Source organism: Dermatophagoides farinae, chromosome 1, assembly GCF_024713945.1.
Source record: "Dermatophagoides farinae isolate YC_2012a chromosome 1, ASM2471394v1, whole genome shotgun sequence".
Taxonomy (NCBI): domain Eukaryota; kingdom Metazoa; phylum Arthropoda; class Arachnida; order Sarcoptiformes; family Pyroglyphidae; genus Dermatophagoides; species Dermatophagoides farinae.
In genome coordinates this window covers 6,395,721-6,420,737 of record NC_134677.1, presented here as the reverse complement: position 1 = coordinate 6,420,737, position 25,017 = coordinate 6,395,721, and the positions used below count along the sequence as shown (strand labels likewise).

Here is a 25,017-nt window from a genome sequence, read left to right as displayed (position 1 = left end):
GACTGGATGGGGGGAGGAATGAGGGTGAATACTTGAATTTTATTTTTTATTTTTTGGTTTTTCTTTTTTTCCATTTTCTTTTTACATTGTATGCACTAAAACAAGTATGAAAGAATTATTTCTGGATATATCAAAATTCATCCCATATACCAAAAATATCAAAGATGACGATTTGTGGCATTTGAAATGTTACTAAATAATAATAATAATAAAGGCTAAAAGATTATCACAAACCAACAACCACAGACGGAAATATAGATTTACTTACAAATATTACATTGGAAGCAATAATAATAATAATACGAAAGCTCAAACATTTTATATAATCCGATCAATATAGATTGTATATGATTAATTAATGTTTGTATTTTATGTTTGAATCCATCTTGATAGTGTTGTTGAACGAATTTTCGGTTTTTTTTCTGTTGTTGTTGTTGTTTGTTGTTGTTCATTGGAAAACACATTTCCGTTATCAATCAAAACGATCTTGTCTGTATCACACATAAGCATCATTTGAGTCCATATCGCTTGAATCAATATTTGACTCTCTATTCATTTTTTTTCTAGTTCTATTATATACACATACGCCCATATGCCAATCGTTTCATCATTGACTAATACATAGATGTTTTTGTTGATTTGATTCGAACCACCACTAAACGTTCAGCTATATGGAAACAAAATCAAAATCAAAATCAAAAAAAAAAACTGAGAATGGCAACTGAAAAAAAATCGATCTGTCAGTATTTTCTTTTGTAATTTGTATTTGTTTACATCGAAGATGAACTTTTATTTTTTTTTCTCTGTTGTTTTAATGAATGCAAAAAGATGGAAAGAAAGAAAAAAAAATTTCTTAAATTCCAATGTTTGGCCATGGTATAAACCATACCGCAATTCACACACAATAATTAGAATAAATGAATGAATATCAATAAAAATGTTTATAATACACGGGTTGAATTGGATACCGATTTTCATATATTGAAAAAAATGCACACCCACGCACACACACACATACATACGCATTGAATAGTTTTTTTTCAAGTTTAGATTACCCGAATAAAACTAATTATAAAACGGACGAGGGAAAAATAACTGGAAAGAAATTAAATGAGACAGTGTGGAATTTTTTTTTTGTTTTTCTTTGATTAGACTTTTACACACACACACACACAAGCGAAGCGAGTTGTTATTTATTCTTTTCAGTTTTTTTTTCTTTACTCTCGTACGTTTTCTGATTGGTAATGTCATTGTTTTCGTATTCTTCTAAACAGAAGCTAACAAGACGATTTCAAATGAAATACCACTGATTATTATCATTGCTAATTTGCTATATTTGGATGTCGGTCATTTGGAAAATTGTTTACTTTTTTCCGATGTAGATGTGGATACAAACAACAGCAATATTGGTCAAAACAAAAAAAAATATTGAATATTCCGGTATATTTTTGTTTTTCAATGTTTGTGTGTATCTTATTTTTATTATTTTACTTTTTTCCCTGTTTTTTTTTATTTTCGTTCATTTTGTTGTTCATGCGTTGCCTTGAATTGGCGCGCAGAAGCGTCTAGGATATCGAATAATAATAATAATAATATAAGTCTTGTCATGTATAAGGCTTCAATTTATAACACAGAAAGAGAATCCCAGAACCGGAGAAAATAAAACCAATATCAAAGGCAGTAGTAGTCTACCGATTTAAGTTGTTGTTATTGTTATTGTTAATGTTACTGTTGCTTTCGAAATTTTGGGGTATTCGAAAGATTGACGCCTCTATGGTAATACAAATGCACACACACACACAAACATTCATCCAAGATAGAGGATCCTGGTTGATCAGTTACATGGCTTGGGCAAAAAACCCTAGAGAGTGAGAGCTTCTCTCTCTCTCTCTCTTTCACTTTCTCTTTCATTGGCACAGACGGTTCAAGAACTTTGTTGCAATTATCACATAGACATTGAACATAAAAGCGGCAAATGTTGACTTGGCGCCTTTATTCTTGAAATATATTCTTTCTAATATTGTTTTTTATATTTTTTTTATCTTTCATTTTTTTCTCTATTCCGGATATCTAAGATAGTGTTTGATGATGATCGGTGGTTTGTTCGAATCTGTTCATTCAAGTTGTATCAATTTTTTTTCGTAACTTTTTATCCCTTAAAATGTGAATAAATAAATATTGTGTGTCTGTGTATGTGTTCTATCCATTTATTTTTCTATGTGTTTGTGCCGAATTTATGATCAACATCAACATAAATCGACAATCAAAGAAGAATTATTGAAAAAAGGTAGAATCATTTATTTATTTTTTTTGTCATTCCACATTATTATTGATTAACATGAAAAAAAAATATTTTCTTGATATTTGAAAGTGATATATACAGAAAAAAATGATTTGTGATGTAAAAATGTGAAATTCATACATTATCGTGATGTTTGATGGACGGAGAAAAAAATTCGATCAATTTTTTTTTGTGTTGTTGATGATGATCACCATCAATGAGATCATTTTACATTAACCATCATCCGAACGGTAATTCTAGTGCTTATTTGTTGTCAATGTGGTGTGTGTGTGTATGTGTTTGTGTTTGATATTTCAATTATTTATCAATGAACTAATATGCTGCCAATTGAAGTTTTCCGTTGTAGAAATAGCCAAAATATAATATCCTCAAATGAAAAGAGGCAAAAAAAAAGATTCTTTTCATTTTTTTTTTCATTGAGAATTTTTTTTGGTTATTTCTACAGATGAAGGGATGGAAAACCCTTCACATGATCATCATACGAATCTGATCATCATAATATATAACCATCATCAATGAGTAGGCAAGTAATTAATGTGTTTGTAGAATAGATTCTTGAACATTTCATTATATCGATTTCAGTATTCTATTACTATTCGAATGATTGTTATTTTTTTTGTTTTCACTTCATTGGTTATGCTTGTCTTCACCAGCAGCAGAAGCAGCAGCATTATTAATATAATTACATCTCTGTTTTATCTCATCAATGAATATATAATTTTTCTTCTTGATACAATTGATTTATAATCGAGCTATCATCATCATCATCATCATCGTAGTCGTCTGTCAATGAATCTTCAAATTCTACTAAATAAATATCCAAATAGTAGATGTATGTTGTATATGTATTGATTATTTCATGTGATATGCTGCTACATTTACATATTTATTTTTTTTCATTTATTTTTTTGTTTATTTATTGGATTCAATTCAATCATTCAGTTTATGGTTAGTTTTTGTTCTTCATGATGAAGAAAAATGATAAATGCAAATGAATATCCAATGAAATTCTATTCAATTATGATTATTAGTTTATATATACATCAATAATAATAGTTGAATAATGATAATACATCATTATTGTATCGAATAATGTATATATCGATATGATATATTATTGATATTGGGTTCATATTGTTTTTTCATGATAATCAATTAAATTGATAATGAATTAGAAAGAAAAAAAGCTCGAATTTTTTGTATTCTTTTTCTATTTTTATTCTTAATACACGAATTCATTTCATAAATTCAAATTGGAACACGCAGGAACTATTAATTAATATTTTATTCATAGAATATTATTTCAAAATCATGAAATCTTTAGTGGGGCCATCCCAGAAATTTATGGGTATAATGGTGAAAAAAATTTTGAATTTTTTTTTTAAATTTAATTTACTCATCATCGCCGTCGTCACTCTTTTGTTTTATTTTAATGAATAGTGGTTAATGGTTGCCAAGAGACACTCATCGATGGTGTGTACCAAGAAACAAAAATGAAAAAAAAATCCTAAAACTTTTACCACGATCGATGGAATTTTTAACCAAACCACCCTTAATATTAGCTTGAGTGTACCAGTTTTTGTTTTCTAATTATCCAATTATATACATGTTTGCTTGTCACTAAAAAGTGACATAGAATCACTGAAATGAAATGAAAAAAAAATATTATTATTATTAACAATATATAATGATATCAAAAATGAAAAGTTGATTGAAAGGACGAAAAATATTTTTGCAAACTGCGAATCAACATTTTTTTGTTGTTGTTGTTGTTGTTGATGAAACCATCATACTCATCATCATTATTGTATCATCGTTAGGTTGACATTAAATTTCAACTCAGGTCTAATAAACAAACTTGGAATAAATAAATGAATGAATCAATTATCATTATATGAACATCGAATAAACACACACACACACACACACGTATATGATCAAAAGTCAATATAGGAATTTGTTGTCATAATATTGTGATATAACAACAAATAATCCACTTTGACTATTGAAAACATTATTGAAAATAGAAAGTCGTCGTCTTTTTTTTGTCAATTTTTTCGAAATATATTCTTTGAATTATGTCAAACACTATGCACGTCTGTTCTTGTTTGCTTCAAGTATATAAAGACAACAACAAAAATAACTTATAAACATTTTAGAAATTGATTGATTGGTTTTTTCAATATTAGATAGATAGACAGATATAGATAGATATAATAGCGCTAAACAAAACAAAACAAAAAAGACTATGAGATCTTTTTTCTTCTAAATGTTATTATCTTGTATATCCAATTTGCATAGAAATAAGTATTTTGTTTTTTTGTTTCTTTTTTTTTTGTTTGGTTATTGTATTCGATAACTGATTGAAAACTTTTTTTTTCCATTGAAAAGTGTTTTGAAAGATTATAGTCGGAAGTGAACTTTTTTTGTTTTGTTTTCACCACTAAACCAAAGGAAAAAAAATCTAACTAAATTGATAGCTTTTTATTGGATGATGAAGAATATTCCGTATAGCAATTGTTTCAGTTATTTAATGTGATGTATGTGTTTCTTCTTTGCATCATGAGAATTTATTATTTTGAAAGATTTCAATTGTTGGTCATTGATTAATTGAGTTTTTTTTCATATACCAGGATTCAATTCAATTTCTTTTTGCGTTTCAAGTTTCTATGGATATTGGGTACAGTTTTTTTTAGTTAAAATCCTCTTTAAAAAAATACTTTTCAATGTTGAAAATATTTTTTTTTCAATGAATTAAATTTTCTATGATTTTTAATTTTTTTTACATGAAGGAAAGCGGTTTTTTTCTGTTGATTTACTTTAAACTTGTTTATCATTTTTCATCATATATATATATGTTATTAATACATAAACTAATGTAACTGGAAAAAGATTCTCTCAACGGAGTTGAGAAAAAAAAATTGGTAAACTTTTTACTTTAATAACTAAACATATGAAGAGAATTATACTGCATGAATGGTTAAGAACACATAGATCAACATATATGAAAAAGAATAAATGGATGAATGGAAACCAAAAAAAAAAAAAAAAATTAGGAATGATCATCAATGCAGAAGAATCATAAATATTTGTTATTATACAATATCCATCAAAGTAAGAAAAAACCGTAGTTTAGCTGTTGTTGTGTGAGAATAAAAATCATTTCTTCAAAGAAAAAAAAATACCAATATCATTCTATTGTCACTTGGAACGACAATATATTTTCCAATTTTTGCGTTATTGGCGATTTTTGTTCACACACATAACAAACAGTCAGCCTGTAACACAAAATTGGGTTACTTGAATGGTTATTATACGTTCATTCATCTATTCATCGTCATTCATACATTCATTAAAATCCAACTTAGAATCCAATCATCTTTAGCATCATACATACACACGCACACACACACACACAATGATTCACCTCTGTATGGGTCGATTCATATTAAACATTCGACATACCGATTTACCGGAAAATAAAACAAAAAAAAAATACTGGAATCACACAAGAAAGAAAAGAAATGTCAAATGCAGTCAAAGAATATGAAGATTTTTTTTTCATTTCATTTCTCGTTCATCTTTTTTTTTTTTTGCCTGACAGCCCTGGGAAAATAAATCTAATTTTGACGGTGATTCATTCTGATGAAGAAATTGGAAAAAAAACTATATTAAAGATTCATCATGTAATACGCCATTATCGCATAATCATAGGTATTTGATTAAACATTGAACATAAAAAGTTTTTTTTGTCTTGTTTTCACACCTTGTTGAAGATTTCGTATGAAACAACAACAACAACAACAACCAACTAATTTTATGAAAATTTAGTTTATCCTTCTTAGTAAAATTTTTCTGTATTGAATTTGTTTTTGTCAACGATGTTATGTGGAATAAAATAGAAGCAAAAGAAAAATGATTTGAATATACCTTAATTACCATAATCTAGGATTTAACTATGTATATGTTTAAGTAGAATTTAGAATTTATTCGAAACATGTGTATGTGTGTGTGTGTATGCGAGATTTCATTAAAAATCAATGACATTTCGGATATTCTAGTGTAAAAAGAAATCAATTTTGATCTTGCATGGTGTTATGTGTATGGATTTAATATGATATAACAAAACAAGGAAAAAAACAAAATCAATTGATCCAACTATGAACAAGATTTATTTTCATATGAAAAAACCTCCCCCTCTGTTTTTTTTTTATCTGATGAAGTGCATTTGTCAATTGTTACCGAATTACATCATCCAACAATAAGGGGCCTGAAGCTGTATTAAAGAAAAAAAACACCTATTAATATAAATTCTATGCTTAAAGATATAGCAGTGTGTGTGTGTGTGAGTGTGAATTTCGAACTCTGTAATTTTTTTTTTAATTCTTAATGAAAGAGAGAAAGATAATAAAATTCTCGTCCTCTTTGGAATAAGATCGAACAAATTTATACATTATTCTTTCCATTTAGGAATAGAAGAAAGAACGGAAACTACTTAGCTAAAATAGAGTATTTTTAATAAATGAAATTTCATTCTATATTTGACACTAACTGCCACTAATCACGCTATTGTTTGTTTGGAATATAATATTGGCAATGGTTAATAGGAAAAAAGGGGCGGTGGTAGTCATGTCTTGAGGTTTTTTTTTGGTTGGTTAGGTTTATTGGTTGTTTTGGTGAAAATAACCGAAAATTGTCGTCATCACCATCATCATTGCTTTTATATTTATATGCCTATTAGATTGGGAATCTTCCTCCTACTTTTTCATTCTTATTCTACATTTTCAACCAAACAAAACTTTCATATATTTCGATCTTCATTGGTACGATTTTATAAACATACATACAACAAGTACACGTACGTAGCAAACAAAGTCGATTTTTTCATTACCTTCATATTCTTTGGTTGACTAGAACAGCCATTCATTTAAACAAAACATTATATCTTAGAAAAGAATGGCCAGATAAAAAAAAACTAGGACATTTTAAATCGATTCTGGTCGATATTGATTAAAGGGACATAGAAAAACGTAGAGAGAGAGACAATGCCTAAATTGAACACAAGAGACCGAGAAAAGAATAGACTTCATTATTCTATTGCACAAAAGGTCATAAATATTGAAACAAACAATCTACTGAATATATCTTAAAAAATAAAGTTATTCAAATAATGAAATTTATTCAATTAGAACAAAGAGCAAATAAAATCCACATATTACATAATAATATGATTTAGTAGCCATTAAATGTTTTTGGGTTAGGTCAATGATGAGAAATGATTTGTCAAAATTGTTTGAAACTTGCTTTTAATATATATAAAGTAATAAATATAAATCCAATAAACTAACAGAATTTTCATTCATTGTTTATTTTTGAAACTTTCATGTTCTTTTCATTATTTTTACAGACCAAAGAAGATGGTTTAGAAACTTTTTGTTGAAGAATTTTTTTTCTTTGTAAAAAAAATAAATAGCTTTATGAAATGATGTGGACTGAATGTTTTCTCTCTTCAAATTAAATTCCTGACAGATGACTATCAATGTTCTAATGCATCGATCAAATGAAAAAAATCAATTTTTTATTGTTGATGAAAATGATTTCAACAAATGTCACCATCATCATCATCATCGACAAATATTGTTGCCGCTGCTGTTTCCATCATCAACGTTGGTCATCATATTAAGAATCATTATCATATACGATTCTGATCAAATTTTTAATATTGCAAACAAAATGGACAAACAAAAACACAATGAAAAGAATGAATCTAGAATAAAAATTACACAATCACTAGATAAATGCAAAGCACCACAAGAATTGTCAATCTCATTGATTGGTACAAACAACACCCGTATAGCCATAGAAACCAATAAGTCTTCCGATGAACAACATTTTTTTAATCATTCAAAACCCGAAATTGGAAAAATACAATCATCGTCCACGTTGAGCGTCAATGCAGGTAACTAACATTAATTGAAATTTTACAAATGCTTCAATGCACAATTGAAATAACAATTTTACTGACTGTAATATATAGGGGTCAACAAGAATCCACATACGGTATCTATATTATCAATATCAAGACACAACAGTCAGGCATCTTCTATCAATGATATAAATTATGAAACGGAACAATTATTGGAAAAAGCAATTCGCCATAATGATGTGAAATTGGTTTCAAGAATTCTTGAGCTATATGATGATAGTAAAAATGAATCACTAGACAAAACGAGCTTGACAGGAAAAAAGCCATCATCATCATCATCATCATTTCAGAAAGATGATAAAATTGAAAGGCCAGTATTGAAAACGCAGGTCGCTATCAATGAACAAAATTTTTTTCATGGTCAATCTAGCTCCATAGATGATGTTGAAAGTGTTTCCATCTTTTCTAATGTACTTCATCTAGCAATTGAAAATAATGCTTATGATGTCATTTTATTTTTATTAAAACATCGAATTGATCCGAATAATCCGGGTAAAACTAGCTGTCATACAGAATGCTTTCGACGTTCAAGAAATACTAGTGTGGATAGTCAAGATCATTTGCTATATTCAAATTTTAAAAATATTCAATCAACAAGCTGTGAGCCATTAATACGTTCACCATCGATTCGATCGGCTAATTTACCGTTGCTATTAAATCCGAATATAGTAAGCACACCGAAAATGCCCTCATTTCAATCAATGCAATCGAATCAATGTTCCATAAATAGTGAGCCATACAATTTTAATAGCCGTCGGTCGTCAACCAAAAGTGCCAAAATAATACAGATCCGTTCAGAAATATCGAAAGATCGAAAAACTGTTCATATTTGTTCGGATGGTACTCATATAACTTATGATGAGGAATACAATCGAGAGAAATTGTTCACATTACCTCCAATATTTTTGGCTGTTGCGTTAAATAATTCGGTTATTCTTCGAGAACTAATATCATATGGAGCAGATGTGAATTTGATGGACGGCCATGGCGTGACACCGTTACATTTATGTTTGTGTCAACAGCATATTTCTCGAGCTTGTTTACGATTGCTTATTCATTCTGGAGCTAAATTGAGAACTAAAAATAATCAAAATGTTGCTCCAATTGATCTGGTAGATTATCCATTTTCCAATGAAGTTATACAAATGCAAAAGACCATTATTGATGAATCATTTGAACAATTATTGCTTGGATCAACTGATGATGGTAAACAAGATTCTATTTTGTTTGTTAAACATAGAAAAAATTCAAAGACGACTCCATTAAAAACGGCGAACAATTTAGCATCGACATCAAAACGTTTATTTCTCAAAGATAATAGCACAGATTCTTATACAAATGGAACAAATCTTGCCAAATTTTTTGAGACAAAAATTATGAAAAATGAAACTAGAAAGAAAAATTTCCCTTTCACAACCAAACAATCCAGTAAAGAAGCAACTACCCTAGGCCAAGAAGATATATTACTTTCGGAAACTCGGCCAAAAATTGTGTCTAGAAAAAGTATCACTAATAGTGTTGCTTCTAATTCCACATTATTATTGTCAATATCACCAGGATCTATTGGACATAAACGAAGTTTTGCCATTGATTCACAGGGTGATAAAATTTCTGCATTGAAATCATTTCAGAATGTAAGTCTATCTAATTGACATTTATAATGACAATTGTCCAAATGTTTTTTTTTCTACTCTTATTTTCCAATTACACAATTTTTGAAAAGTTGTCGCAATCAACATTACAATTGTCTGGTGATAATAACATTGATAATAATCAACCACAGACTTCAACTAATCATCATCATCATACAAGTTTTGGAGCTCGTTATTTATTTGGACGACGACGTAGTGGGGAAGAAAATGCAAAAAATCATTTGAAAATTGTTCAAGCTTTGTCAAATCGTACAACAACCACTCATGGTATAGGTAAATTTGTACAATGTTAAACACTAATAATAATCGAATAGCTTACGACTATTTTTAGATGAAAATAAGAATAATAATGAAGAATTAAATATTAAACGATTACAAGATTCAATCGAAACATTATATAAAATGGCATCAAATATTGAGTGTATTCCAAACATTATCTGTTGTCTACAAAAATACTTGCCAGAAATAGTTGCAAAGAATGAACAACAAAATATTCTATCCATACTTCATGATAGCCTATCTAAACTTTTACAAAAAGCATTACAGGTAAGCATACATTCTAGGAACAAGTAATTAATTCAACTGTTATCAATTAGACTATCATAGAAAATTTTTCTATGGAAAAGAAGAAAATTATTCACAATAAACTAAAACAACCGAATCAAAGTATCGATTCATGTGGAACAAATAATGAATTAGCAGATAATTTGGACGAAATTGAAATTATTATGATTATTCGATTAAAGCAGCAATTGGCAAGTCAATTGTGTAGCCTTATTGATTGTGCTTTTCATTGCCTAAAAAGTGGGCAAACATTTCAATATACTTCACTATTGATAATCAATAAAATTATTGATGCTTTTGTTCGTTACGAAACTTTTGCTTCACCACTTGATTTTGATTATATTTATGAAGAAAATATAGAGAACAAAAAAAAAGATGTGGAAAAAGAATCGGGTAAATCGTCATTGATATTTAGTCATGAAGAACCTGCCGGGAGTGATAATAAACACACAACGGCAGCCATACAATTTAGCAAACATATCAAACATTTACGTCTTCACGAACCATTCCATTTCATGCAGAAGAATCCTAGCAATAACAATAAAAATCATGACAAAAGCCATCATTCGAAATCTGAAACAGAAAAAGATTCTATTGAACAACCTTCGGCAACAAACGTCATACAAAAGTGAGCGTTTTTATAGTATTTATATATAATTTTTTTATGATATAAATTTTGAAATCAAATTATCGTATTATATATTTTTTTCTCTATTCTTTGTGTGTTTATTTCGATTTTCTTTTGTCTCGTGTGTTTTTTTTCATAGCTTCGAGACAAAAAATTTGATTTTCTGGGTCAAAAATGTTCATTTATCATCAAAAACCAAACAAAATCAACAGAAAAAGTTGAAATTAATTTCCGAAACATTAAAAAATACACCAACAACTACAACAACAACGGGCAAAATGACGAAAAATGATGATACAAATTTTCAACAATATTTAAACCGAAAAAATAACAATAATATCCATGATGATACAAAAAACAATGTTGTCGAAAGATTTTCGGATGACAGCACCGTTAAAAGCTTTAATGTTCAAACATTTATCACAATTTTGTCTCATAAAGGATTAGATCTTTTGCTCAATGTATTAAATAATGCTATTACATTACATAAACGTTTTTCCGAATCAAAACAATTGTGCATCCCAAGTAAAAGGTACAACTTTTTATATATATATATATACAGACAAAAAATACGTTTTTAAAAAAACTGTGAAATATTTCAATATTCCACCACAGATGTCGCAATTGTTTATATCATTGCCTTCAAATTCTTTCAGCACGGGCTATTTTATATACAAGTCAGAATGATGATGCACAAAAAAGATTAATTGAAGAGGGTCCCCTAAAGGTTCTGATTTCATCCATCGATTCTACCAACGATCCACAGTTAATTTGTTTGACATTACAAACAATTGCAAACATTTCTATCAATCCTAACAATCATCAACGTTTGATTGATGCCAACATTGCCGATACATTAATGCAGCTAATATTGCCATCGGATGAATGGTTCTACACGAATCACAGCACAAAGTATGCTAAATTTGTAAAACACCAAGCCGCTCGAATAATGGTCTACCTTGGTCTTGAGAAGAGATTGCGAAACAAAGTTTATTTATTCGATTTGATGGGTAATTCAATCCATTTAATAACTTAAGGCTACAACAACAATCGATTAATCATACATACATTTTGTTTTAAATTCAGATGATTCCAATTGGCATTCACCTTCAAACAATTCAGCTGAAGACAGTTACATAATACAAACGTCGATAGCCCCGAGCGTCGTTTTTTCCGAAACATTTCCACAAATTTTGATAGGATGTTCGGTGGAAAATATCGTCGTAGATTTAATCAAAAAAATCGAAGTATTACGTTCATGTTTACAATAAAAGAAAAATGTAATTATCGCTACTAATGTATTTGCATTTTTTTTATATTGTATTTAGGATAAATTGATCAATGGAGAAGATAGTCTTTGTATAGATCCATTAAATGACGAAACAATGAATTGTTTGATGGATGGATTCCAGAACAATACCATGAAAGATTCCTGTCCACCAGCTATTCAAGTTGATATGCCTTCCGGTCTAATCACTAATCATCATACCACAAATCATCCTAATTGTTTCTTTTACTTATCCACATTACCAATGACTTTACCTCCGATAATCTTATTAAGGGTACTTCAACATCGAATGTTTGGCGCTATTTCTTATTGGACATGGCAATCTCGTGCTAGCGTTGCCTCTTCGGCTACCAGTTCATATGAATGTTATCGTTCCCGTGCCAATTCGAATGCTAGTAATTGTAATTTCCCTAATCTCAAACAAAATATCGATTGGCATTGTTCCAATTCTAGCCTATCACCGAATCGAATCGATTTAGAAAGACGAATGTCAGCAAAAGGCCAGTATTGATGATATTTGATTATTGAATATATGTTTATTTCAACTACTTTTAATTATTCAGGTCTTTCAGAAAATTATCGATTAACTCCACAAAACTCTTTTCCATTGGGAACAAAAAGTCCAATGTCAGATTGTCTGTCGACAGTAAGTCGTAATAATAGTCAAACAACAGCACATAGGCTATCTATACAACGATCGTCTATACAACGGGCATCATTAGTCGAACAGCAACTACAATCACATGCCAATGAATTAGATACACCGTTCATTCATCAACATTCTCATCAGTATAAACAATCCAATAAAAATCAGCATACATTTTCCATTGATGGAACTAATCCCAATCCAAATAATTCAATTGATAATTCTGATGCCGAAGAAGCATATATAATTTCCTTTCAACGCGAATTACAAAATTTACCCAAATCTCCGGTGCTTATTTGTGAAAATTCAAATCAAAATTCTACCGTTAATGATTCGGTTACAAACATCATTAGAGAAACATTCGAAAATGTAGGTAATCCATTCAAACGACCGCGATCATGCAGTGTTCCAAGAATAACATTAGAAAATTTTCCTACCGTTCTACTTCATTTGCCTAAGAATCCGATTTCACAAACGCAACAACAACAACAGCAAGAGAAAAACCAGCCGCCATGTTCAACATCATCATTATCGAGAATGAATGCAAATTGTAAAAGTTCACAAACTGCTGCCATCGATATTCGTTGTAATAATCAAATATTCAATTTCAGTAATTGTCTATGATTATTATCTTAAAAGCATGAACAACAAATGAAACATATTTTTATTTTTTTATTATTATTTGTTCTATTGAAACATTTAGATCATACAAGCCCAAACTTATCACCATTAAAACATTCGTTCAAAAATCTTAGCGAAAGTCCCAATTCATGTGGATGCAGTTCACATCGTACGACTTCGACCAGAACGGCTTCACGATCCGGTTCCACTGGCCAGGTTATTAATGAATGGATTATGCCCAACATACATAAAGCGATAATGAAGCTGATTATCGATTGGATCAATATTTGTCCAGACGATTTTCACCAATCTGCTTTTCGACGTGAATTTATTGAATTTCTAAATCGAGTCTCTGCTATGGGTGAACAATATCGTTGGTTTTGTGAAGAGATTCGCTATCTAGCAATTATTAATGTAACTATATATATACTCACCATATATTCAATAAATGATGTTTGTTGTTTTTTCTTTTTTTTTCTTTGTTCAACATTACTATTCAATTTTTTGAAAAAAAAGGAATCGGAAACACTCACTGAGCCGCCATCTATAGATGAACAAATCAACAAAGATTATAAAATGGTAAATTTTTTTTTGAATTTTTTCACTAATGATTTGAATTAATGGAATGAAGATGAGGGGAAATTGAACGAAAAAATGAAAGGAAAAAAAGTTTTCATTATATTATTTTAATATTTACAGATGGTAATTGAAGAATTTTTTGTTACTGACGATGTACCAGGAATATTCAATAGGCACGCAAAGAATTTCAAAGAAAATGTCAATATTTTTCGAAAAAAAACTTATATCAAAATAGGTTCCGAATCATTTGAAAAATTCACAATTCTTCTATTTCTTTGCATTTTTTTTTCTCTCACATTGAAAATTGTATGAAATAAGCTATAGGAATTCATTTTTTTTTTTGAATTTATTAACAAAAAAAAAAAATTCTTGGCTTCTATTACATTATTCACTTCTTTATTATTCCTATCAAAACAACCAATAGCCTAAGCAAAAGGCAACAAAAATGAATTTTTTCCATACAATGTCTATATGTATGTACGTGTGTAAATGTATTGAAAAAAAATAAGAAAATTTTTTCTTTTCAATACATACATAGAAAATAAAAAAGAAAATTTGTCGTCATGACAGGAAAAAATAGAATTTACTCATTTTTGTCGTTACCATCACGCACTCATATTATCGATAAGAATAGAAGTAGAAACACCATAACAGAATAACCATCTTCACCTTGTAAGCCATGAAATATTATAACGAAAATAATATCATATCCATATCATTTTGCTGAATAATATTTAAACAAAACAAAATGATCGAGAATATTTCTCACACTTTATCCAGGTTTTCATGGTTATACATTGGTTGTTCGCTGTTGGTGTTTTTCCATCACTGCAATCACTAATTGATTAGCTTTCATCAGTCATTCATTTATTTTCATCAAATGTTTGTATGTGTCTGTTTTATGTTTCAATGGCAGAATATTTGGAACAGAAAAAAAATGAGAAAAAAATTCCAATAATAACTCTTCTATTACAATTGGATGAATGAATGGATAAGAAATTGAATATTTTCAATATTGGCCGCTGTGCTAGATGATGATGATGGTTGATTGGTTACTTATGGATGTAACTGTTACGACTAACGGCCCCTTTTCTCTGAATCCCAAAAATAAAATGATCAATTTTTGACGTGTTTTGGCTTCACATTTTTTTTTTTTTTTTTTGATTATGATGATCGTTTTGTGAATGTATGAAGTTCAAGCTAGATTATGGTATGATGAACAACAGCCAAAACACATAACTCTCTCTTTCTCTGTTTCAACTACGAAATATTAACGAAATAAAAACCATTATTACATATAAACAGAAATATATTATATAATCGATGGTATAATATAAGAATACTTATGTATATAATGATGGTTGAAGCAATGGCGCCTGTCGCCTTCAAGAGAAACCGACGCAGCCGCCTTTTGGACCAACATTATTTTCATGTTGCCAGTGTTTCATTTTCATTCGTTTTGATTCATGTTCATTCAGTTCAGTATATCTTGTCAAACTTATCTATGATATATCAACATAGATGATGACGATGATAATGATGTCTTAATCGTGGATATTACCAGTGCAAAAAAAATACTTTGAACTAGAGATTAATATTCCGAACAGTGTTTGAACAATTTAATTTTGTTGAATGGCCATTGGCCATTACTAATAATGGCAAATTATTAGTGTTTTTTTGAAATTTTTTGTTCGAGAAAAAAAAATTCATATCGAGAATTTTTTCGTTAGATTTCAAACTTTGAATACATTATTATTTGATGTTGATGTTGTCATCGTTAGTTCATTATGAAATAAAGTGAAACTTTTTTTTTGCCATTATGAACAAATGAATTTCACATTTTTTTTTGTTTTTTTTTAACATGTTCGTTTCTATATTGTTATATTCTTTTTTTTTGTTTCTGTTCTTGGCCTAACAGCTTCAAAAACTGATTCTTAGTGGACAGTTGCCATGTTCAAAAGAGGAAGCGGTCACGTTGGCCGTGATACAATTACGTATTGAGGAAACATCACCACCGTTAAACAAAACAACAGTGATCGACAATGAATCAGATCATCATACACATCATGAGAACATTATTGGACAATCTTCATCATCAATGTTGAATACATCGACATCATTATTGGGAGAAAAATTACGACCCATCAGTGAAAATGTAAAAGTGAGTTTGGTAAAGTGAGAATAGTAAAAAAGAATGAAGAAAAATTCGTAACTTGAAAAAAAACATTATGTTGATTCCAGGAAAATCCTTTAACGCTTTCGGGTAAATTTATTCGTGTTACATCTGCAACATCAACGACTGGCAAATCAGCATCAATTCCAGCATCATCAGCTATGTCTTCATCTTTTGATGAAAATGATGAAGAAGAAAATGATCAAAATGCCACTACTAATAAGGCCAATGATCCGATTTTCAAATTCAACAATATGAATCGCATTCTTTATAATAATAATAATACTAATAATAATAATAATAACAGTAACAATATTCTACAAACATTTTCAAATAAGACAACAAACCGCATATTTAAATGGATGTCAATCAATTGGAATGATCGTGATTATGATTTCAGTTCAATCGATGCTCGTCGATATTTGCCACCAATCTATCAAAGTAGTAAAAATATTGCCAAAACAATACGAGTAAGTCAATTGAATAAAAATTGAACATGAAAAAAAAACATTTCCATTGTATTACAATAGTGAATAGTGATGGTTTTTAATTTTAATGAAAAATTATTCTCCGTTTCAAATCAAATAGTATTGCTTCCGGTTTTTTTTTCTATGTTTGTAATGATGTTGAATAATACAAATCAAATATTTTGAAAACAGTGCGTTTTTCACATTTACTTTTTTTCATTATGAACACAAAAGAATCTCATATTTTATGGTTGAAAATAAATTAATCATCGGTCTTGATTTTCATTTGAATTCTTTCCACTTTTTAAATAGTCAATGATTTCTAGGATTTTTTTTCTTTTTTTTCATCATTTTTGTATCTTTTTATGTCTCATTACGTTTTTTGTTTTATTTTTTTTTTCATTGAATAAAAATAGGAACAGAAGCGTAAATTATTCCATACATCCGTTTATGAAAGTGAACAACAGTTGAAAAAACTTTACATACAAACTTGTAAACGTTTGCCTGCATATGGTTGTCAATTATTCCAAGTGAAAGAACTGCTTCATGGCCGTACGAATAGACGTGCAACACGATTACTTGGCATTTGTTTGGATCGTATCGTACTACTTGATTGTAATACATTACAATTGGCTAAAACACAACCAACAAATAATCTACAGCAATGGCGTACTGGTGGTGGCCGTTCGCATGATCGTTTAGTATTGGAATTTCGTGGTACACAATGGTCGTTCATCGCACCATCACATAATAGTTTACGTGCTATCGGCACCGTTTTATGGGAAATATTACAATGTGTTGATTCATCTTTTCTAGATACATTGATAGCGAATGAATCACGGTATGGTACCAATAATAATAACAATCCTTGTTGTAAAGGTATGAAATTGTTTTTGTTGTTTTATCATTTTCTATTTGTATGATTGAAAGAAATAGAATGGGAACAAACCCTGATTAAGTGTGATTAACTGAATGTATGTCGGATTTCCAATTAATCATGATTTGTTTTTGTCATTCATCGGTGTTGTTATTGTTTCCAATTCTGGATTCTAATCTAATTTATAATTATTTTTTGTTTCACTATTCTATTCTCTTTAACCAACGACGTCAATGATGGAAAAACAGATAATTCCAAATTGAGCAATAACAATTCAATGACTACAGACAATAGTGTAGGTTCGAATGGCAAAATGAAAAGGCGTTTTCGCGATGAACTATTAGGTTTGGAATCAATTTTGCATTTTCCTGAAGAAGTGGCCCTTTGTCTTGCTCAAGTTGAATATGATTTATTTTATAATATTCAGCCAGTCCATTATATTCGACAAGGTTTGTTTTGTTCTCTTCTTTTTTATTTCTTCCTATTACTATATGTTTGACACCATTTTTCACACCCATTTAATTTTTGTTTTGCTCTAACAGTCACATTAGATCTTAGCGCCCAAATTTCTAGTACCGGTGAAGATGATTCACAAAACAAACAATCAGTTGACAATGACGGTATGCCAACAGCCCTTACCGTTGAGGATCTGATTGAACGTTTTCATGAGGTATCTTCCTGGATCACACAACTCATAATTTCACAACCAACACATGAAATGAGGTAGGATGAAATAAAAATCTTTAATTTGGAATCAAAATAAATTTTAATTAAAAAAAATAAATTCAGGAAAGCATTTTTGTCATGTATAATGAGAGTAGTACAAACATGTTGGAATATGGGAAATTTCAATTCAGCCGTTGAAATACTAGCCGGATTAAAGTAAATATATATATTTTAGGATTCCATCATTGAAATTGAATAGTGTAAAAAATGTTTCATTTTGATTTTCAAATTTTTGTTTTTTAGATCAGAAAAATTAAAACCCTTTTGGTTGTCTATAGAACAAAAAGATGATCTTCACCTGTGCCATAAATTATCAAAAATTTTGCTTACGTTGAATGAACCATCCGATGAATATAAAGAAGCCGTTATAAAAGCATTGGACATTCCACATTCACAAGTGATTCCATTCTTTGGAGCTTTTTTATTTGATCTAAAAAATGTCCTTAAACGTTTACCAAGCCTGATTGTTTTATTAAATGAACATGCAAACAATTATCGGGATTCAATTGAATCTAATCATCATCAACCTAGAATTGAAACAATTTCCGATTTTAATGGCGATAATAATTATATGTCACGCATCGGTGTAGGAGGCATCATCAATATGGAAAAAATGTACAAAGCTCATCAAGTTATGGACAATCTGCGTACATTTCATATACATTCAATTCGACGAAACCAATTACTGACAACGATAAATCAAACGTCTAACATTACATCAAATGAATCAGCTATGTTGGCAATCAATGCAAACGAAACACGATACGACAATAGAAACAGCCAAGAAGAAACATCATCTTGTAACATTAAATCTAATGCAATGATTGAAAGAAATAATTCTGCCGACTTGAATGCTCCAAAATCGTTAATTAAAAAAGAAAATGATGACCTTTATTTGATTGATATGAATTCTTTTATTCCCATACAATCGATGCGTCGATCACACGGAATTAGTTTTATACCATTTGATCATCATATGATCGACTATCATGTATTACAGGTAATGCATCATGGTACAACAATTATTCATTATGAAGAAGATGGTGGCCGTTCATCCATGGTCTACATTAAACTAGAACAAAGCAATTCAATGATTGTATGGTGCAAGCCTTTTTGGAGCACCTCTTTCAGGTCAAGTGGTAATACACCTCAAGATTATCAGCTATCATATGACATTGAAGATTTTATTCTACCTGGTATATCATTGAAATATGAAACTAAAGAACCAGCATTAATTGGTCTTGAAGAAGGATTCTTGGATTTAATGTACCTGAAAGATGTATTCATAAGTACAGCTAGTGTTGATTTATCAATGATTGGAAGACGTCATGGTTTAATGGATTCAATATTTGCTGATCCTAATAACAATTATAGTATTAAATTGTTATTTGGTCAGAATTTGAGTGATAATCGAACGACCGAATTTATAGCACCAAAAATGACATTATCAATATGGGCAGAAGGTTTAAAAAGTATTTTGAAATTATTACAAAATCAAAAAAAATTAACTGATCAAAGAATTTCATGGTTGAAAGAAAAATATCTTCAAGCCTATTATGAAGAATCTGTTTGCAAAGGACCAACACCCGCTGAAGCAATACGAGTGTTTGGCGGACGTAAATGGACAGTAGATACAATGGGATCTAGCTATCAATCGTTGCAAACAGATTCGTCAATAAATAAATTCAACAATATTAATAAAAATCGAAAGAAAAAGACAGGAACAAGTTTCTCTGTAAATCGTGAATTTAGCAATCGATCACAATTGTCTATAAATTCATCACCGGATACTTTTCTGAATCATTGCCGCAGTGATCATTCGACACCAACACACAATTTTAGATCTTCCAATTTGTCGACACAAATTCATGCCGAATCTGATCAAAATGTGAACAATTCACAAAGTAGTTTTGAAGATAATTTTATCGTTTCTGATACAATTCATATAAGAAGTAATACATTGGCCGGTGGTAATTATCATCGTTCACAAATTCAAACAACACAGCTCACATCACAATATCAGGAAAAATATTGTAAACGTAACATTTCAACATTTTTGGATTCATTTGGTGCATCACTCAAAGTGCCACAAAAATCTCGTACCACATCAACCAATTCGAATGTCGAATGCCGTTCAGTTATCACTCATTCAGCCAATTTGTCTTTTTTCGAATATTCTGAACTATTTCGATCATTCTATATTTGTATTCGTCGTGACATCAAAGATATATTCGAACAAATTGCAACAAAAAGTATGTTTGTATTTTGAATTCATTGTTTAATTCTTTTTTTTCTACTTGATGATAGGCGATGTTTATGCAATCAGAGAAATCAAAAGTAATCCATCAAGAAAAGAATCTTTAGCTAAAAATAGCAAGGAGATTTCATCAAATACTACTACTAATAATAATAATAACGACAAAAGAAAATTTATCGGCCTTTTGACACGTAATAGTTCCATACATCTGACAAACGACTATAATAAGAATCGTATTTTTGATGCAATTTCGGCTGCCAGTATTGTGACTAACAGTGCTGGAATCGATTCATTGAATACATCAATTTTAACTGCTGATGATTTTCATTCATTTATAACTACTTATCAATGTGAATCATACACAATGGATGATGTTATAAAATTGATAGAAATGCATGAGCCTAATACATCATTACGTACAAGACATTGTTTTTCATTTGAAGGATTTGCTTGCTATCTTATGGATAAAGATAATTTTGCATATACACCAGAATTAATTCAAACTGATGAAGAAGATATGAACTATCCTTTGTCACATTATTATTGTGCAACTAGTCATAATACCTATCTAACTGGCCATCAATTAAAAGGAGAATCTTCTGTTGAACTATACAGTCAAGTTCTATTAACAGGTTGTCGTTGTGTCGAATTAGATTGTTGGGATGGTGATGACGGAATGCCAGTAATATATCATGGCCATACATTGACATCTAAAATACCATTCAAAAAAGTTGTCGAAACAATCAATGAGAAAGCTTTTGTAGCATCTCCATATCCAGTGATACTTTCGGTTGAGAATCATTGTTCATTACAGCAACAAGCTAGAATGGCACAAATATTCGTGCTTGTTTTTGGTGAGAAATTAGTGACCAGATTTTTATTTGAAAGCGATTATGCTGATGATCCTCGTTTACCATCACCGAATCAATTAAAATATAGAATTTTGATTAAGAATAAAAAATTACGAGCTCCATTGTTACACTTAGCGAATCAACGAATGCGAGTGAGTTTAGTGCATAGTAAATCGATCAATGATCGAGCCAATAGTTTGGTAAGCAATACAAGCACCGGTTCATTCAATGATGATGATGATGATGAATATGATGATGAAGATGATGATGAAGATGTGGAAGAATTGTTACCAATGTCTCTCTCGACAAGCATCGGAACATCACCGGAAAAAAGAACCGGATTAAGTGAAAAAGACACTCCAAGAATTCAACGACAAATTAGATCAATTCGATCTGAATCTTCATATCCTGAATGTGATAACAATATATTTAATTCTCCATTGCACAATAAATCAGCTCGTAAATCGAGTAGTCAAATAGCACCTGAACTTTCAGATTTGGTCATTTATTGTCAAGCAATAAAATTTCACAGTCTTCGTTCGGGAAATAATGCTTCGATAAGTGTTAGCCCCACAAATTCAGTAATGGCAACGCCGGTATGTAAAAAAATTACATCACGTAAACTGATGTCTACAAATACAATGAGCACTAGTATTCAATCAAATCAAAATCTTTTATCAGTAACGGATTCGATCAAATTAAAAGATGAATCCTCCCGAGAACTGAATAATTTGTCACCAATTTATCAAGTTGCCAATACAAACCAAGGGCTGAATAAACGACCAAATTCAACAGCACCTTGCTATCAAGTGGCCTCAATCAACGAAAATACTGCGAAAAAATTATGTCGAAAAAATCCCTTGACTGTTATAGCACATACTGAAAGTCAGATTATGAGGACATATCCGACCGGAATGCGAATCGATTCTTCCAATTTTAATCCCGTTATATTCTGGGCATTTGGCATACAAAATGTAGCGCTTAATTATCAGACAGTCGACACGGCTCTTCAGATATATTCTGCAATGTTTGAACAAAATGGTGGATGTGGATATGTATTGAAATCGAGAGTGATGCGAGATAAATACCATATGATGTATGGACGATTTAATCCCTGGGACAAAGAATTTGATGGTTTACATACAATCAATTTAACAATAACAGTAAGTGTTTATATTCATATTCAAGAAACAAATTACGCATGCATGTTTTTAATGTTTGCAGATAATATCTGGTCAATATGTTTGTCCGAATACAAACACTGGTAGTCCACAGGTTGAAGTAGAAACCATAGGAATTCCGGTTGATTGCAATAGGCAACGAACTAAAATTGTGCAACGTAATTCTCTAAATCCTATTTGGAATGATACTTTTCGATTTCGGGTATATATTCATTTCATATATTTAGTTAATTTTATTGATATTAATTATCACCAATTTATTTTTTCTTTTAATTCAAGATAAAATTTGTTGATCTAGTTTTTCTACGTATAACTGTAACTGATGTAACATTGAATCAGATGGTGGCTCAAATTACATTACCAGTGAAATGTCTACGTCAAGGCTATCGACATTTGCGATTAAGAAGTATTTTAAATCAAAATCAACCATTATCTACATTGTTCATCTATTCAAATTATGAGGAAGAAGGCCTTGATATTCAATCCGATACATCGACTGATCAATTACAAATGTCTAAGAATAATAAGTTATCAAGAATTGATTTGAATAAATTGGATTTGACCAAAATCGAGCCAATCATCACATCATCGGTGAAACGGCGCATGTTTTTCCTAGTCGTTCATGGTGTGATACCTGAAGAATCATCAACCATTTTAAAAATAACACAAGATAGTACTGTTAATGATGTTATCGCTCAAGCATTGTACAAAGCGAATAAACCAAATGAAAGTGTCAATGATTATGTCCTGCTCGAAGAAGTGAACAAAGGTTGGGAAAAAAATCGTCCAAGTGATAGAAGCGCATTAACGCAACGAATTCTCGATCCAAATGAAAGGCCATTAGAGGCTCAGAATAATTGGAAAGGTGATGGAAAATTTATTCTGAAGAGATTAGCCGATGATCCAAGCACTAGAGCATGGATGACAACAATTCGATCGGCTTCAGCGCATAAAGAATATACCAATTCTTCTGAAAAGGAAATTTCAGGTGAATGGGAAGAAAATAAACGAGATGAAAATGAAACATTTTTAGTTTGCATCTATAATGTAAGCAAAGATCAACCTTATACGATATTGAAATCATTGGTGACCAGTACAGCACAGAATATTATTACGCAAGCATTACATAAAGCACATCGAAGTGAAGATTCTAAAAAATTTGTTCTTGTTGAAGAGATTGAAAATTTCATTGATACTCAACTGAACGAACCAAAATTGAATAAAAATTGTATAAGCTATCGACGTGTATTGGAAGATGATGAGAATATTTATAATGTACAAACACAATGGAAAAATAAGGGAAAATTTGAATTGAAATATCGTTCAGACATAACGGCTAATGATAATACTGTAGCGAAAATGCCATTAACTCGTCAAAGTGCCCGTTATTCAATACAATTGAATACACGGGATTCATTACGAAAATTATCACGAATGCATCGAACATATTCAAAGCATTTTCATCGAAAAGAATCGGATGATTCATTACAACGATCAACAAATCAATCAAATCAAGAAAAGCCGGTAACAAATCCAAATATTATCACTATGAACAATCAATCCAGACAAGTACATAGCGATGGTGAATTATCATCGGATATCGATGAACGAACTGGAAGTAGTACTATGAATGAAACAAATATGAGTTCATTTAGTCGGCTGAAAAGACTTTCAATGAAACGATTAAAAAAGCTTGGCAATGTCAGTAAATAACATCTATATCTTCTATCAACGATATATATCATATATCAACGATAAAATAAATTGTTTTAATAATAATGATGATAATTGATTTATTGAAATGTAATACAAACAAGCATATTTGACATTTGCGATTTTTGCAATTGATCCATTTACATATCACAAACACACACACATTGACGACGAAATTGAAAATTGAAATTATCTTTGATTCGAATGGTCGTATTGCCTGGTGATTGTTTTTTTTTTTTTTTTTGCTATTGTATTTTTTCTTATATTTTTATTTTTATGTATGTACGCGCATAATTTATTTGCTCTCTGCTCTCGATTTTATCGGAAAATGGATTATATATGAAATATATAATTAAAAAATATTTGATTTTTTTTTTCTTTCATTGGTGTTGTGTTGAAAAGTTTATTTTGGTTTTTTGTTTATAATAACTATCTGTTAAAAGGATTATGTTCATTTATATAATTCACTTTTTTAAAATAATGAACGTGTTTGGCATTTAAAATTA

At 30.1% G+C, this 25,017-nt stretch overlaps 1 protein-coding gene across 6 annotated transcripts; it reads left to right on the top strand.

The window, feature by feature from the left end:
- The first annotated feature begins 1,957 nt into the window (after positions 1–1,957).
- LOC124492151 (uncharacterized) lies at positions 1,958–24,890 on the top strand. 6 transcript variants are annotated; one of them, XM_075730447.1, is made up of 23 exons: positions 1,958–2,287; positions 7,832–8,261; positions 8,340–9,922; positions 10,012–10,213; positions 10,272–10,486; positions 10,537–11,132; positions 11,272–11,664; positions 11,748–12,142; positions 12,219–12,379; positions 12,461–12,920; positions 12,984–13,676; positions 13,770–14,101; positions 14,204–14,266; positions 16,185–16,427; positions 16,508–16,909; positions 17,323–17,785; positions 18,032–18,232; positions 18,326–18,506; positions 18,573–18,665; positions 18,753–20,761; positions 20,817–22,780; positions 22,842–23,000; positions 23,078–24,890. In XM_075730447.1, exons 2-23 carry the CDS (start codon positions 7,832–7,834, stop codon positions 24,509–24,511), a joined length of 12,672 nt encoding a protein of 4,223 aa, XP_075586562.1. In that variant the 5' UTR covers positions 1,958–2,287; the 3' UTR covers positions 24,512–24,890. The 6 variants fall into 6 exon arrangements, with proteins under 6 accessions (XP_075586562.1, XP_075586557.1, XP_075586552.1 ...); XM_075730442.1 differs by lacking the exon at positions 1,958–2,287 and adding an exon at positions 2,976–3,134; XM_075730437.1 differs by lacking the exon at positions 1,958–2,287 and adding an exon at positions 2,976–3,134 and having other exon boundaries at positions 7,710–8,261.
- The last annotated feature ends 127 nt before the right edge of the window (positions 24,891–25,017 follow it).